The sequence below is a fragment of the Bos taurus genome, chromosome 6, assembly GCF_002263795.3.
Source record: "Bos taurus isolate L1 Dominette 01449 registration number 42190680 breed Hereford chromosome 6, ARS-UCD2.0, whole genome shotgun sequence".
Lineage (NCBI taxonomy): Eukaryota > Metazoa > Chordata > Mammalia > Artiodactyla > Bovidae > Bos > Bos taurus.
Genome location: NC_037333.1, coordinates 49967408 through 49983404, shown reverse-complemented (window position 1 = coordinate 49983404; position 15997 = coordinate 49967408). Strand labels below are relative to the sequence as shown.

At 37.1% G+C, this 15997-nt stretch overlaps 1 protein-coding gene across 10 annotated transcripts in view; it reads right to left on the bottom strand.

Moving 5' to 3' along the window:
* PCDH7 (protocadherin 7) overlaps positions 1-15997 on the bottom strand; it is a 473313-nt gene that overhangs the window by 446984 nt on the left and 10332 nt on the right. The window contains exon 2 of one of the 10 annotated variants that reach the window (XM_005207829.5): positions 1-15997. This exon is cut by the window's left edge and continues 12263 nt beyond it. The exons of the other annotated variants lie outside the window; for them this stretch is intronic. Coding sequence (XP_005207886.1) covers positions 15962-15997 — 36 coding nt within the window. The 3' untranslated portion in view covers positions 1-15961. 10 annotated transcript variants of the gene reach the window in all.

The window sequence follows — 15997 nt, the reverse complement described above, 5'->3', positions numbered from 1 at the left end:
AGATCATGGCATGTGGTCCCATCACTTCATGGCAAATAGATGGGGAAACAATGGAAACAGTGAGAGATTTTATTTTGGGGGGCTCCAAAATCACTGCAGATGGTGACTGCAGCCATGAAATGAAAAGTGGCTTGTTCCTTGGAAGAAAAGCTATGACCAACCTAAATAGCATATTAAAAACCAGAGACATTACTTTGCCAACAAAGGCCCATCTAGTCAAATCTATGGTTTTTCCAGTAGTCATGTCTGGATGTGAGAATCGGACTATAAAGAAACCCGAGCACTGAAGAATTGATGCTTTTGAACTGTGTTGTTGGAGAAGACTCTTGAGAGTCCCTTGGACTGCGAGGAGATCCAACCTGTCTATCCTAAAGGAAATCAGTCCTGAATATTCAGTACTGATGCTGAAGCTGAAACTCCAATACTTTGGCCTCCTGGTACGAATAACTGACTCATTGGAAAAGACCCTGATGCTGGGAAAGATTGAAGGTGGGAGGAAAAGGGGACGACAGAGTGTGAGATGGTTGGATGGCATCATTCATGTGATGGACATGAATTTGAGTAGGCTCCAGGAATTGGTGATGGACTGGGAGGCCTGGTGTGCTACAGTCCATGGGGTTGCAAAGAGTTGGACACGAATGGGCAACTGAACTGACTGAATATATATACATATGCTTAGTCGCTAAGTCGTGTTCAACTCTTTGTGACCGTTTGGTCTGTAGCCTGCCAGGCTCCTCTGTCTATGGGATTTCCCAGGCAAGAACACTGGAGTGGGTTGCCATTTCCTTCTTCAGGGGATCTTCCAGACCCAGGGATCAAACCCGTGTCTCCTACGTATACATACATATATAGGTCTTCTCTCATTGCTCAGTCAGTAAATCAACTGCCTGCAATGCAAGAGACCTGGGTTTGATTCCTGGGTCAGGAAGATCCCCTGGAGAAGGAAATGGCAATCCAATCCAGTATTCTTGCCTGGAGAATCCAATGGACAGAGGAGCCTGGTGGGCTACAGTCCACGGGGTCACAAAGAGTCGGACCTGTCTTAGCGACTAAAACCACCATATAATGAACTAAGAAATTAGACCCTGAGTGGCACTGGCACTAAATAAGGAATATCTTACTCCTTTCTGCCACCTGGACAAAAAACTAAAGATCTATTGTGAAGTGACCCCATTAAGAGATCAAGGGACCAAGTATGACAGGAGAAAGATCAACTAGGATTGTTTTATCTCCAAATGTTTTCTGTGTATTCTGGATAATGTCTTATATAAATCCCTTTGTTAGAAAGCTTCACATCAGGGCTTTTTGCTCTTCCAGAATCCTCCATGAATAGAAATATAACTTGGAGAGGCGATATTTTAAAAGCTCTCATCAACCAGTCACTTAAGTAGGATTATCTGGAAGCCAGTTGATAACAAGTACCAGTGTTAATAGAACAAATGAAAGGTGCTCGGCTAAAAAAGAGAACACTAGAAGAAATGAAAAGCATCTAAAATAATTAGAAATTTAAGAAAAAAAAAATTAAGGTTTTTCTTAAGATCTCCCAGGCTATAACACTTTTGATAATCAAGGCATAAATAAATACAAGGTATGAAAATACAAGATTACATGGCTGTTTTTAGAAAAATACAATTTATGATTCAGATGAATTGTTCTATTTTTCAAGGAAGTTGCCTCAAGAGGGTGTAAACATTCCAGTAATGTTGATTAAAAGCATCTATAGGACTCCTCTCTTGGAAATCGCTTTTCAGCATGTGTCTTTTTTTTCAGTCTCTTCAATGAGAGTAATAGTTCCCATTTAAAGGCAGTTTGATATGAGAATTCAGAGCCAACAGTTACAGTGAGCAAGTTTAGTTTTTGGTCAGCGTGACAGATAACAAAGCAATGAGGCTAACTGAATTGCTCATGAACTTGTTCTAATTTTAACAATCAAAGGAAAAAGCCATTAGAAATGCATAAATAGCAAACACCTGTTGAAATGTAAAGGAGGATGAGGGTCCAATTCAGCTCTCATGAGAACAGTTAATGCCTATGTACAACAATGCCAGATTGATGCAGGGCTGATGCAGAAGAAAGAAATTAAAGCCATATTATAACTTGTGTGAAGTCATTAACTAGTCCAACCTTCCTAAGAATTGGTTAAGTCCTTCCCCAAATACCTATAACTCCCATGATAGCCATTACTATACTATATTAAAATTACAAGACTATCTTTCATGAGACTGACTTCCTGTTTTATACACCTACTACCATGAGACATCAATAATTGGGGGTTAGATAGATGAATAAACAACACTCATTTGGACAGGTAACTTCCGGCAATCCTACTTAACATCCCTCCTCAATTAGGTTGATGGAGACACATCTTAGGCAAACTTCGAGATCTACATTTATTCTTATACTATTTTTAGTTATGCTATCAAGGAATACTTGAAATTTGCTGTTAAAAGAGAAAACCCCAAATTTGACAGTCCTTCATAGCTTTCTTAAGGCAGCTAGGATCTGGAAAACTTCAAAAACTTTCAATGTTTAAAATATTCTTATCACTTGGTTGCTTGGTACCTACTGACACCTGACTTCCTCTGAGACAATGAGAAAACTCAGCCTGCATGGTGGGAAAAATGAAGCTAGAGCAAGTATAAAAGCCTACAGAATGCCACAGGGGAAGAAAAAGAGCAGCACCTCAGACTATCACAAACTGTCTCTGCTGCAGAGGATGCTGAGGGGCTGAGAAACACAGATTGCCTAGTCTGATGTCTTGCAGAAGACTGCCAAGTGCATAATGTCCACTTTGCTGAAGCCATTATTCCAGCAATCTTCCTCCACAACTTGAAATCTACTGAGAGGATTAATGATCATTTTTCTGAAAGCAGCTTTCAAAAATGCCAGCATGCCCCCAAATTTCAATGCTTCCTAAACTGATTTGTTTGGGAGGGGGGTTGCAAAGATAAATGTATGACTGTGTTAAAACTTAATGTCATTTGAGTTTGTGGGAGTATGGACATGTGTGTGTGTGTGTGAGAGAGAGAGAGTGTGTAGAAATAAGCACAAACATGGGAAGTAGAAGGTGTATAGGATTTTATGTTTTATTCTCCAACACTTTGCTCGGGGCTTGATAATTTTTTCAGATCTTTTCAACTATAAGTTTGAGGGGGGGCGGAAATGTAGGTAATCATGAAAGTACAGAAAGATACAACTTCCTATGTGTATTCCCTTAGTTCTTTTATTTTTTACTATCTTTTGCCTTTGCTGAAAAAGTTCCTCCCCCATCCTTTTTTTTTTTTTTTCTTCTTTTTCAATTATTCAGTAAAAAGGCCTAGCAAGAAACCAGCTTAAATGATAAAAAAAAAAAAAAGAAAGAAAGAAAGAAACAAGCCAAACATATTTGGGGCCTCTGAACAAAATCCAGCTTTTTTATTTTTTTTGTAAATTGAGACTTTCCTCTCTGGTTCTGAAACATGTTTTTTTGCTCCTTTCTTCAATAAGACATTTCTGTTCTTACTCAGAGTGACAAAATAATACATCTTCAATTCTCCTCCACAGATGAGTGCTAGGAATAAAATGACAATACCTATTTTTGGTAACAAGTAATTCTTTATTTTTAAAAACTGACTCTTCTAGGAAAATATTTAGCTTCAGCTTTGGCATCATGACTTCATTTTTGCCAAATCTCCCTCCATCCTCCTTGAAGATAGCTTGTTTACTATCATAGAAATGACATTCATCAATATCCAATGTTTCACTGTTTGATTTTTACAGTTTCTTATTTCCCATGGAGTTTTGAATACCTTGGGAAAATGAGATAAAGAAAAACCGAGTGATCTGTTCAACTTCAGAGATCAAGACCAAAATAAACCTTATAAAAGCTGCATCTGCCTCTCAGCCAGGATTGTACTAATGCGGAGGCATATTATATGGGAAAGTCATGCTTTTAGATGTGAGCATCTGTCTGCATTTCAACATCTTTTTATATGAAATAGATTGTGATGAATAATTTCTTTCTGATACTATTAAATATCAAAACAAAATTCACAGCTCAAGTGGCAGTCCTCTTTTAGTCCTTACTGATGCTAGAGATCAAAAGAGCAGCATGGCAGGTCACCTCTGAACACGAGATAAGTTGCACAAGAGTTTATGACATAGTTAATTAAAGGCTAGAAGCGTGGCTGGATTTCCTTTGTTTAGGCTTCATGCAAATTGCTCTCATTTTCTTCGCCTGGCACCTCTGTAGCCTGAAATGTAGAACTGAGCATTTCTGATGTAGAGAAATGTATACAGACATACAAAGATTACAGAAGTACTGTGTATGGATTGATTTTATATTCACAAGCCATGTCTGTCCTTCCTTCACAATAGGCATATGCTATCCCATTAACTGTAATGTGACATAGTGGGGACATCAAGCACTTTAAGTCCCTCAAGGTTTACATTATCTAATGATGGATAAACAATATGATAGATATTTGAAAGAATAAACATACAGTAAAGTAAATTCTTCACTGAAGCTCTTCTTGGGTGAAACAGCAGTTACACAATTGTAACTTACTTGCCATTAGGAGTTTCTGCCCCGTGCTCTGAAAAAAATTGTTCTTGTTTCACAAAAGAACAATCAAAAAGTTCAAAAATAATAGAGATGAATTCTCAAGAACACATAAGCATGCATTTTTATTGCTTTCTTACTGTCAAAGGTAGGTATTCATACTATTATTTCTGGGGACTGAAAACAATTCCCTTCCCTAAGTGGATTAAAACATAAAAGACACAAACTACAAGGTGTATCCAGGAAATATTTTGCTAGATTGACAACTATACATACAATACAAACTGAATTGTGGATTTCATCAGGTCCTTACAATTTGGTTATGCCGAACACATGGCATTCTTTGTCTTTTCTTCTCTTTTCCTTTTCTGAAAGTACACCAATATCTACATTGAAGTTTACAGATTCATCACTAATTATCCACCTTCATACACTAAATTTGAATGATCTTTCCAACTCAAACCAAATTGTTCCATCTTCTATTTTGCTTATACTCCTACGATACACTAATGTTAAAATGTATGTATGATGCTCACACTTATAAGGCCAATGACTGTGCTGTGCTTGGTTGCTCAGTTGTGTCTGAATCTTTTTGACCCCATGGACTCCTCTGTCCTGCCATGCTCCTCTGTCCAGGCAAGAATTCTCCAGGCAAGAATACTGGAGTGGGTTGCACGCACTCTTCCTGGGTATCTTCACAACCCAGGGATTGAACCCAAGTCTCCTGCATTGCAGCCGAATTATTTACCAGCTGAGCTACCAGGGAAGCCCAGGCCAATGACTAACACTGATTAATTTCCAGAGTTCTTTGGCTTTAAATCAGTTGTTTCCAAGTGGGAGTTCAACTTTTAACCACATGGTAAAGAACTGATCTGCTAGGCTCTGTAAGAATTCACGTGAGGTCTGGCTGGGATTATTAACTGGGTTCTTTACCAGTTAATCATATTTTCTTCTTATTAGTAGGACATAACAGCAAGGATGGCAATACTTGTAATACTTATTGTTAAACAAACAAAATTCTATGAATTATTAGGTGGAGTATGAAAATAACAGCCTCAAAAATTTGATTCACTAATTCTGAAACTTAAAAACTTTAAATCTTATAAAACATACACTAAGATCAATCCAGATCACAAGTGTATGGAGACATACAGCTGAATCCAGAGTTATATTACAAAGATTTATACTTTGAGACATCCACCTGTTGAATAAGCAACCTATAATAAAGTATCATCAATACATTAGGAAGACACTGTCATAGCAGAAATGGGTATATCATTATTGTCATAAAGAAGCAATTTCAGATGGGCTTCAATGATACCCCTCTGAATTTAGGTGATTAAAAATGTCTCCAATTCTGTAAAGAAATTATCCTTCAATTAAAAAATAAATTTAAAATAAAAAAGAAAAAATGTGTATCATAAAGAAACATATATGAAGTTTAAATAAGGAAAAAGACTGATAAAATGTTTTAAGAGAAAAAAACTGAAAATGACATAGGTCATATTTTAATCAAATGCTTAATAATCAGCACTAGTTTAAAGAAAGGGCTTCCCCTGGTGGCTCAGGGGTAAAGAATCTGACAGCCAAGCAGGAGACGTAAGTTCCATCCCTGGATGAGGAAGATTCCTTGGAGAAGGAAATGGCAATCCACTCCAGGATTCTTGCCTGGAAAATCCCATGTACAGAGGAGCCTGGCGGGTACAGCCAATGGGGATCAAAAAGAGGCAGACATGACTAAGGGTCTAAACGACAATAACAAACACAAAGTAGGTTTTTAATTCTTTTTAAATAAAATTTTATTCTCATATAAAGGCATTTCCCATCCTAATCAAATGGCAATTTACAAAAATTAATAAATTTGTTTTTTCCTAGTTGTATTAATAACTTACAGAACAGACTATGTGTGAATACTTAATGAAATGAATAACATTAAAACAAAATAACAAAAAAGGGAAAATATATTTATGAGGTGTTCCCCAAAGAACAGAATGGGTAGAGAGAAAATGGGAAGTGTGGACTAGTCTAATATCTATCTTTCCATTTTTTGATTTGAAGTTTAAGTTTTAAGGTAGTACTATTAAAAAAAAATTGGACTGAGTAACCCAATTTCAAGAACATAGTAAAAGATATTGAAATAGGAAGGTTGAAATATTATTGAAGGCTTTAAGAGAACTTGGTGAATTCAATTTCATTCTCACAGAACTAGTTGGCTATAGAATAGATGTGTTCCCTGTACTTGGCATATGCACAGCGGTGGACAGGGTGGCCTCTGCAGCCAGACTGCTTGCACTTGAACCTCAGCTCGGACACTTTGCAAACTGTGGGATGGTGAGCAAGTTACTCAGCTCCCTCTGTGGATCACTTTCCTCATCTACAGAATGAAGACAATTACAGGTGTTCTTGGTAGGGCTGTTGCACCTATTTAATGAGATAATCTATGTAAAATATGTTGATCAGTGTGTAGAACACAGCATGTTGAATATGTTTAGCTATTATTTTTTTATTTTCCCACTGTAATTGAATCTCTGTGGGGGAAGGGATGTTTGTCTATGTTTGTTAGTGCCATTTCTCCAGTGCCTAAAATAGTACCTGCATATAATCACCTAATTGGCATAAAATAAGTATTTTCTCCTGGCAGTGTTAACTGTATTACTTTTCTATGTGTAGGATATATATATGCATATACATGGGCTTCCCAGGTGGCACTAGGGATAAAGAACCCACCTGCCAATGCAGGTAGATGTAAGAGACATAGGTTCGATCCCTGGGTCAGGAACATGCCCTGGAGGAGGGCAGGGCAACCCACTCCAGTATTCTTGCCAGGAGAAGCCCATGGACAGAGGAGCCTGGCAGGCTGCAGTCCATGGTGTCACAAAGAGTAGGACACGACTGAAGTGACTTAGCACGCACATATTCATGCATATACATATCATACATATATATACATACATACATACACACAGTAGTTTCTTATGAAAGGTAAAATACTAAAAGTAAGACTTTTTTGTAATGAAGTAAATTTTAATACTCCTGACTTAATAGCATTTGCACTGGTTTGGAAAAAACAGGCATTACCATCTTTTGTCCCTAATGCCATCTCTGTATATAAAATTGGTCCTTGTGTTCAACGAAAAGCAGATTTAGATATGATTAAAATAAATTCAGATTTAGGTTATACTTATTGCCATTTCCTTGAACAAAACAACTGTTTAACTTGCCGTTTTTAATATTGGGGGTCAAATGTAAAGTTAGCTCAGAAAGTTTGTACTTCTTAGGAAAGATCTATTTGGTCGTTATGCTCCATTGCTTAGAAATTCTGATAAAGGACAGAGAAAAGAGCTTCCTTTTTCTGGCATTGATGGGTTTATCCTGTGTTATACCTAAAATATCACCATTTCCTACAGCCCAATGGATATATATATATATATATAGTTCCCAGGCTACTGCTGCTGCTGCTAAGTCATTTCAGTCATGTCCGACCCTGTGCGACCCCATAGACGGCAGCCCACCAGGCTCCCCCGTCCCTGGGATTCTCCAGGCAAGAACACTGGAGTGGGTTGCCATTGCCTTCTCCAGTGCATGAAAGTGAAAAGTGAAAGTGAAGTCGCTCAGTCGTGTTCCACTCTTTGTGACCCCACGGACTGCAGCCTACTAGGCTTCTCCGCCTATGGGATTTTCCAGGCAAGAGTACTGGAGTGGGGTGCCATTGCCTTCTCCAGTTCCCAGGCTACTCATTATCTCATTATGTATTTTATCACATGAATTCTTAATTTTATTATGAAAATGAAAAGACACAGTGGGGGGGGGAACAACTTGATGTGTCCATGGATTTGTATTGATGTACCGTGTTGCATGCATACATAATAATAGTTTGTGAAGAGTCACTCAGAGCGTGGGATCAGCCTCGGTTAAATGTTTGGCAATTTCTAACTGCTAGGGGGAATCAGACTCACTGGATCTTTGTCAGATCAATCATACCACTATGCATGATAATCCACTGACACTGTCCTTGAAAAGGATTAGTAAGCCTATATTATTGCTGTTTCAACCGACTCCCTCCACCCTTTAACTCCTATTATTTTTTATTTGAACTTTAATGCTAATAATATACTAGATATTTTAGACTAAATATTAACATCATCATTTTAAAAAATGCTGTTACATTTGTGGAACAATTTGGGACTATTCTATACAAATATTGATTTTACATAATTACTATACCTGCATGAACTTATATCAGTTGGCAAAATTAAAATAACTAAGATGGTATTTAATATCACCATCTGAGTCACCAGGAAAGCCCCATTTAATATCACAAATCCCTGTAAAACTTAAAAGTGCAAAAAGCATTCAATGATGTGCGTAAAAAGTTAGACAGACATAATGAGCTAAAAAATGAACTTCAAATTTTATGCACATGCATACCCATTATACGTTCATATTTTTTCACAAAAGCTATAGTAATTTTTCATCATTGCCAAGAACATATCTATAGGGCTGCTTTAGGAAATTGATAGAAAAAAAGGTTCTTGTAAAATGGAAAGGTTTAAAATGGAAGGTTCTTTTAACTTCTTTACTATGAAAGTACAGACTGTATGTGGTGAATGACAAGCTCAAGAAGAAACAATGGTCCAGCCCAATGTGTTCTGCTCCAGTCAAGAACACATTCTAGTGTTCTGGCAGGACAAGATGAGCGCACGGCCTTTAAGAATACATTCTATTTTGGAGTGAATTGTGTGCCCTAGAAATTCATATGTTGAAGACCTGACAAAAATTAGAATCTTTCTGAGGCTAATTTATGGTTAAATGATATCAGAAGGGTTAAGGCCCTAATCTGATAGAACTGGTTTCCTTAGAAGAAGAGAAAGGAACACTAGAGCTCTCTGTGAATCTGCTGGCACCTTGATCTGGGACTTCTAGCCTCTGGAACTGTGAAAAAACAAATTACTGTGGTTTAAGGCACATAGTCTCTGGTATTTTGTTATGGCAGACCTTGTGGACTAACACAGACTCTGTCTTGACTGCTGGGGATACACAGCAGGTATTGTGGACTAGAACAAAACGCACACAAAAGCCTAAATACAAAAGCACATAAATTAAAATCTATCAGGATTTTACTGTGATTTTACTGTGCTAATGATAACTTTCAGGTTTGGAGAGAGAATTATTTTGGAGGAGAGTTGACTGCAAGTAGCTGAATGCACCTGCTTTATATAGAGAGGATGGGACCTATGAGGTTGTTTTTTCCCCACTTACATGTGTCACAAGGAGCAAATAACGGAACCTGTCTCCTGGAGCTGTTAGGAGAAGTCAATGTTATAATGTGGTATAGACACCGTTGCAGAGTGATTGACACAGAACTAGAGCTCAATAAATGATCATTCAATGTTAGAGACTGGATATGAGGAATGGAAGAAAAACTTCCAGGAAATACAGAATGGAAGAGGAAAGGACTGTTAAAAAGTAGTAAATTTATTTAAAAAGTATCAAAATGGATACAAACTATTGTGAGTCTTTCCTAAGCTACTTGCTTTGCAGCAATAAACTATTTCTTTTCCCTTTTCCCATTTAGATGTCATAGGCTCTGCAATGACTTTGGACAAAACCCAGTGTCTCCTGGTCTATGGATAGGTACACACCCTAGTTGCACCTTGATCAACATTACTTCAAAGAAATCAACCAGGATAAGAGAACATCAGAGGCTTCGAATAAGTGATTATGACAAAACAAACACAAAGCACCAAGAAACTGAAACAAAACAAAAAAAAAAACTTTTCATATAATATTACAGATAGTGAAAATATTCCAAAAGTGCAAATGAACTTTAAGTAGGGCTTAGAGAAATTCATAGATATGGAGAAATACTATCTCAAGTTACAGTAGTGTTTTATAAGTCCCAAACAGTTTATGTGACCCTCATAAACCCTGTCATATAATCAGAGCAAGGGTTATTATGTAAAATGACAGAAGATGAGTTTGAGAGGCTTCAGGACTTGAAAGGACTTACTTATACAAGGGCGCACTGGCCAGTGAGTGACACAGTTGGGGCAAAAGGCAGATTTTCCTATCACCTTATCAGGCTTTAGTTTTCTACTTTGTCAGAGGCTGTCAAAAACCAAACCAGTAAGCAGAAGTTAGGAATTTCAGGGGCTCTAAACTTCAAGTCTTTTGTAGCCTGACCTACCCTCTGCAGTCAGAATTGAGAAGGGGGAAGTGTTAAAAATTCAGCTTTCTGGGATATCTATAGGAAAGACCTTTGATCCTGTTGCTTAGTTTCTAAGTCCTGTCTGACTCTTTGCGACCCCATGCACTGTACCCCACCAGACTCCTCCTCTGTCCATGGGATTCTCCAGACAAGAATACTGGAATGGGTTGCCATTTCCTTCTCCAGGGATCAAACCTGTGTCTCCTGCTTGGCTGGCAGATTCTCTGTCACCAAGCGACCTGAGAAGCCCTTAGTAAAGACCTGAAGTGAAAGTCAAAGTGATAGTTGCTCAGTTGTGTCTGACTCCTTGCAACCCTAAGGACTGTAGCCCTCCAGGCTCCTCTGTCCATGGGATTCTCCAGGCAAAAACCCCAATAAAGACCTAATAGCACTCAATTTCTGAGAATTTAATTAAATTAGGATAAGAAACAGCTACACAGCAATAATATGGCAACTATTTTGATTACAGTAGTCTAATAATAATAATAGGGAGAAGGTGAGTGTACGGCCACGCAGTGGTTGCATTTTTCCGCCTTCTTTTCTCTTTCTTTGTTCCTCTTTTTCTCACGAATGTACTGGGGTAGAAAATGAATGAAGATAGAGAACACTGATACTGCAGGCTGAAAACCAAAACCAAAACCAAACAAAACAACTAGTAGAAATGGGAGAAAGTAAACATTGACTACTTTTTAACACCAGTCTTACTGTCATATAAAGCCGAGACATCTAGTGTCATCCCTCTGGTCACAAAATCAAGGACACAAACATTTGCTTTTATCAGGACTGAATACCCTTTGCTGCTATAATCTTATCTTACCTCCCGACTCCCAGCTGGAGTCCGAGACACATGGTGCCTTAAAAGAGTTCTCAGTCTTCTAAACTAGGGAAGGCTGTTCACCCTTCCTCAGGGTCCTCATCAAAATCCCCATTTCTTAAGAACTATTGATCTTTGGGAGGTGCTGACTTCATTATCTGCTTAGAGCAATTTACACCCAGGTGTGCCAAAGACAGAATCAACTCCTTCAGAGGTTATGTGCAATTTAAAAGAGGCACTTCTTAGAATCTCAGGACTTCTAAGGAGTGCTTTTGAATTGTAAGGCATTTCTCAGCTTCACTGCCCATCAGTCCACAGGAAGGACATATCCCCTCTCCTAGACTTCTTTCCTGAGTACATCAAGTACATGTTTCTCTTTACAGATATGCTAGACTCTCATCTTTAAAAACAACTGCTCCCCAGGGAGAATCAGAATGAAAATGGAAAAAAAATAATACATTATCAGTGAGCATAGGTTGGCACAGTGAATGAATAATGCTTGCAGGGATATATAAATTGACGAATACAGAGACCCATGCATGTGCATGGGCGTGCATGTATCCATATTTCCTCACAGATGAGGATCTCCCAAAAAATCCTGAAAACCCATATGTCTACACACCTCTTCACAGCCCCTCAAAATATACCAGAAGTCTACCGTGTGACCAGTGCCTCCCTCCCACATTTGCTTTAGTTTAATCTTTTTGAAGAGTTTGGTGTTTATAACACCACTAAGAAGAAGCCAGGAGGGGGAATCAGAGAATTGCTCATTTGGTACAGAAACAAGAGACACACATCCTGCAGAGAAAGCAGGGACTCGAGCCAACCCGGCAGGTAGTCCTTTATCCTGGAGACATCACCCAGCAGGGAAAGAAAATAACAACTAGGATGTTCTCAGAGTTTGAAATAAAAGAGGTCATGCCACAGTTCAGTGATCTGATGTGGATGGATTTTCAGGCTACTTAGCACTAAAGCCCAGGCCCTTTGATCATTGTTTGTTTCACAAATATTTAGGGGTATCTCCTGTATGCTGAGCACTCTAGCAGGCACTGGGAATATCTTGATGAACAAGACAAACTTGGGGGCAGTCTCTCTGAGCTTCACCTATCCCTTGCCTTAAGTGGTAGTATATTATTTTTGCACTAAAGAGTTTTGTTTTACCCATCATTTTAATTACAAAGCCTTGCGTAGTGTATAAAAGAGAAAGCAAATCAACCTATTCTCTCTAAAATAGGTGGATTACAAAAGTTATACACAACCAAGAAAAGCGTTTTTCAAAATTACAGATAGAAATTATTCCCGGAGACATTTCAAACTGTGGAATTAATTACTTCTGGAGGATATCAGTAGTTTTTCTAGAGATAGCCTCAAAAATAAATGATAATCTTGGTTGCTTACCTAATTCCTGAAATTTGTCTGTTTTTAATCTCATATGGGGCTGTTGTTTACAAAATAGGGTAACTGATGAGATCTTCAAGTTATACCCACAACATTTTTTTTGATAGTATAAAGTGTAGGTTGTGACTAGAACAAGTTTGAAAAACTGGGTTTGTTGTAATTCTTTTGGGAAGAGTTTACCCAGGTAAGTCTAAAAATATACTATATTCAAAAGCACAAATTTCACCATTTCCACCAAATGCGTTCAGTACTTTTGAATTCTGACTGGCTATTTCTTCCAAGACTTGATAAAGTTCTTTGCTAGTTCCATCAGGGTCCTGAAAAAGCTATTCGTTACTCCAGTTTCCTTACCTCAGCAATAATAATGGTGCTTTTCCTCAAAGATTGCTCTGAGGAGCAAACATGAGTTCAATGATTTGAAACTTTAGAAGCATAAGGCAAACACAATCTATCATTTTTCTGCTCTGTAATCTTCTTTATAATACATCAATTCCATGAAGACAAAGACATCTTATTTTTCTTTGCATACTCAGTATCAGCTGATATTGGATGTGTTAAAGTAAATAAACTTTACTTAAATCAGCCTCTAACATCCTCATATTCCTCTTTAGTTTTTATAATGGAGAATGAAGTATTGCGCTGTCATTTAAAATAAAATATCCAAATGCTAAAAGATATAAGGTGGTGGACTGCTCTGAGTCCATTTCGATTTGTCCATAGGCACCTCCCTAAAAGGTAAATTCCAGTAACTGAAAAGGAGAGTGGTCAGGAGATCTGAGGTGGAGAACATTTGGGAGCAGGGGGTTAGTTAGGGCAGAGGGGAAGTCTGTGCAGGGACAGGAACCAATGGCAAAATGTTAAAAGATGGAAAAAAAAAAAATAAGAAAACACTAGAGGGATGATAATAGACATCTTATAGCTTGCTGCTGTTGATTATTCTGATTCAGCTTTTAAGCACACTAAAATCCTTGGGATTGTTAGTACTTTTTTGTTTTGATTTATTATGTTTTCTAATCATAACAGTAAATAGCCATTGTTTACCATGTGGAACAATCTAAAGGGGTGGTTCTCATTCCTTTTGGGCTACTTCCACAATAAGACAAATTTTTTACATAGCAACCAAAAGCAGGGAGTAATGGAGGCATACAAACACAACTGAAATAAGGATTGCACAAGAAAATATTTAGCCTCACTGTATGAATGGCCTACTTGAATTTTTTCTGCTTTATTTTGCATCTTTCAGATTGTAGTAGAAATTCACAAATTGATTCATATACCCAAGTTTGCAAAATTGTGCCTCAGAATGCTCTTTGTGAAGGTATTCATAAACATCCACTCCATGTGGCTACACATTAGTTTATCCCAAAATTCTGGACATTTTTTTCTGTTTGTTTTTTTTTTTTTTTTGTCTGTAACTTGTCTTTGAGTTGATGTGATTCAGTACAGGATTTTGTTTAAGTATACATATAAGGAAGCTTACTACTTTAGATTGAGAAAACGTAATATTTCCAAGAAGCCAAAAGTGGTAAGAAGTTTTTGTTTTTTACCAGTTTCTTACACTGGTCCTGTGCTCAAAACAAAATGAGAGATTGATGATAATTAGGTTTTATTGAAGAATTTCACTATAGTCTCAGTGATATTTCTGAAAATTTCCTTTTTGCAAAATTAAATAAATAGCTAATAAAATAAACAACTTGAAATACATGCTTTAGTATTTAGAAGTGTTAGTGAGCATTTCTTATCACTCTGTATATTTATGTTGTTCCAATATTTTTTTTTCTTAAAAGGCTTTTATATTGACAATAATTCACCAAAAAATTCTCAAGAATCTAGAATTCTTGGTCAGTATCTCAAAACTTGGGGAAAACTTTAATAGGGCAGATGGTATGATAAATATATTACAAAATTATCAAAGTTTATATATGGAACACTTATTTTAGGCACACAAACACATACAACATAACAAACAGAGACATAAATATACAAAGAGAGTTAGAGGAAACATACAGAGAATTCTTGACTTACCTAGAAAATTACTATTTGTATAACTAAAATTCAGCTACTTGCTTTCTCAAAAATATATGACATGCTGAATTCTCAGAAGTTGCTTGAACTTATGTTACCTGACATCAAATAGAATAGTCTTCTGATAAACGAAAACTGAAAAAAATAGGTAGCTACATCTTCCTTCTGAATGTGACCACGATGACTTCTGTGAATCTAACTCAAAGGTTCTAAATTTTCTTAGGAAATTTAACAACAACAACAACAAAGTCATGAAAATTCTACAGATATTTTGGTCAATATTTCAAGATTAGGAGAAAAAACAATCCACTGGCAGTGCCTGTGGTAAGCACAAAATAAATCTCTTGAATTTGTCTTAGAGAAAATACTTTTTATAAATGTTGCTCAAAGTCTTTGCATATAAACTGTGGGAGCACACACAAACACACACAGTAGCATTTAGAAATACACACACAGAATGCGCAAGAGACACTACCCTTCACTCTAACAGAACTCTCTCCCTGGTCTGGAAAAGGCTTTGAATATGTAACACTTTAAAACTATTGAGTAATTTAGGATTTTATTCATAGTCATTATTTAATGTATTATAGACAGAGACTTCATAGACTTACTTTTCCTTGGTTTACACAAAGCCAGAGTCTTAAAATCATTGTTGAAATACATTTTTAGATTTTTTTTTAAAGACTTCATTATTAAATTCTGATAACTACCTCTCTGAGAATGTAGTTCCTGGTAAATGACACCCACTAATAGCACATTTCTTTATTAATACTGTTTCTTTTATAAGTTTATTTATTTCAATACTGTTTTTCCTTAAATGAGAAAAAAAAAAAAAAAAAAGAAAATCAAATGCACAACAAATGGAACAAGCAGTGATTGGCTGACACCCCACGGCCAAGGGCAGGCTCCAGCAGGTTTCGAAGTAGCAAGGTCATCAGAGTATGGTGCATAATGGAGCATCATATTTGAGTGGAATTCAGCCAAACACAGTAATGTATGGATGTAGACGCAT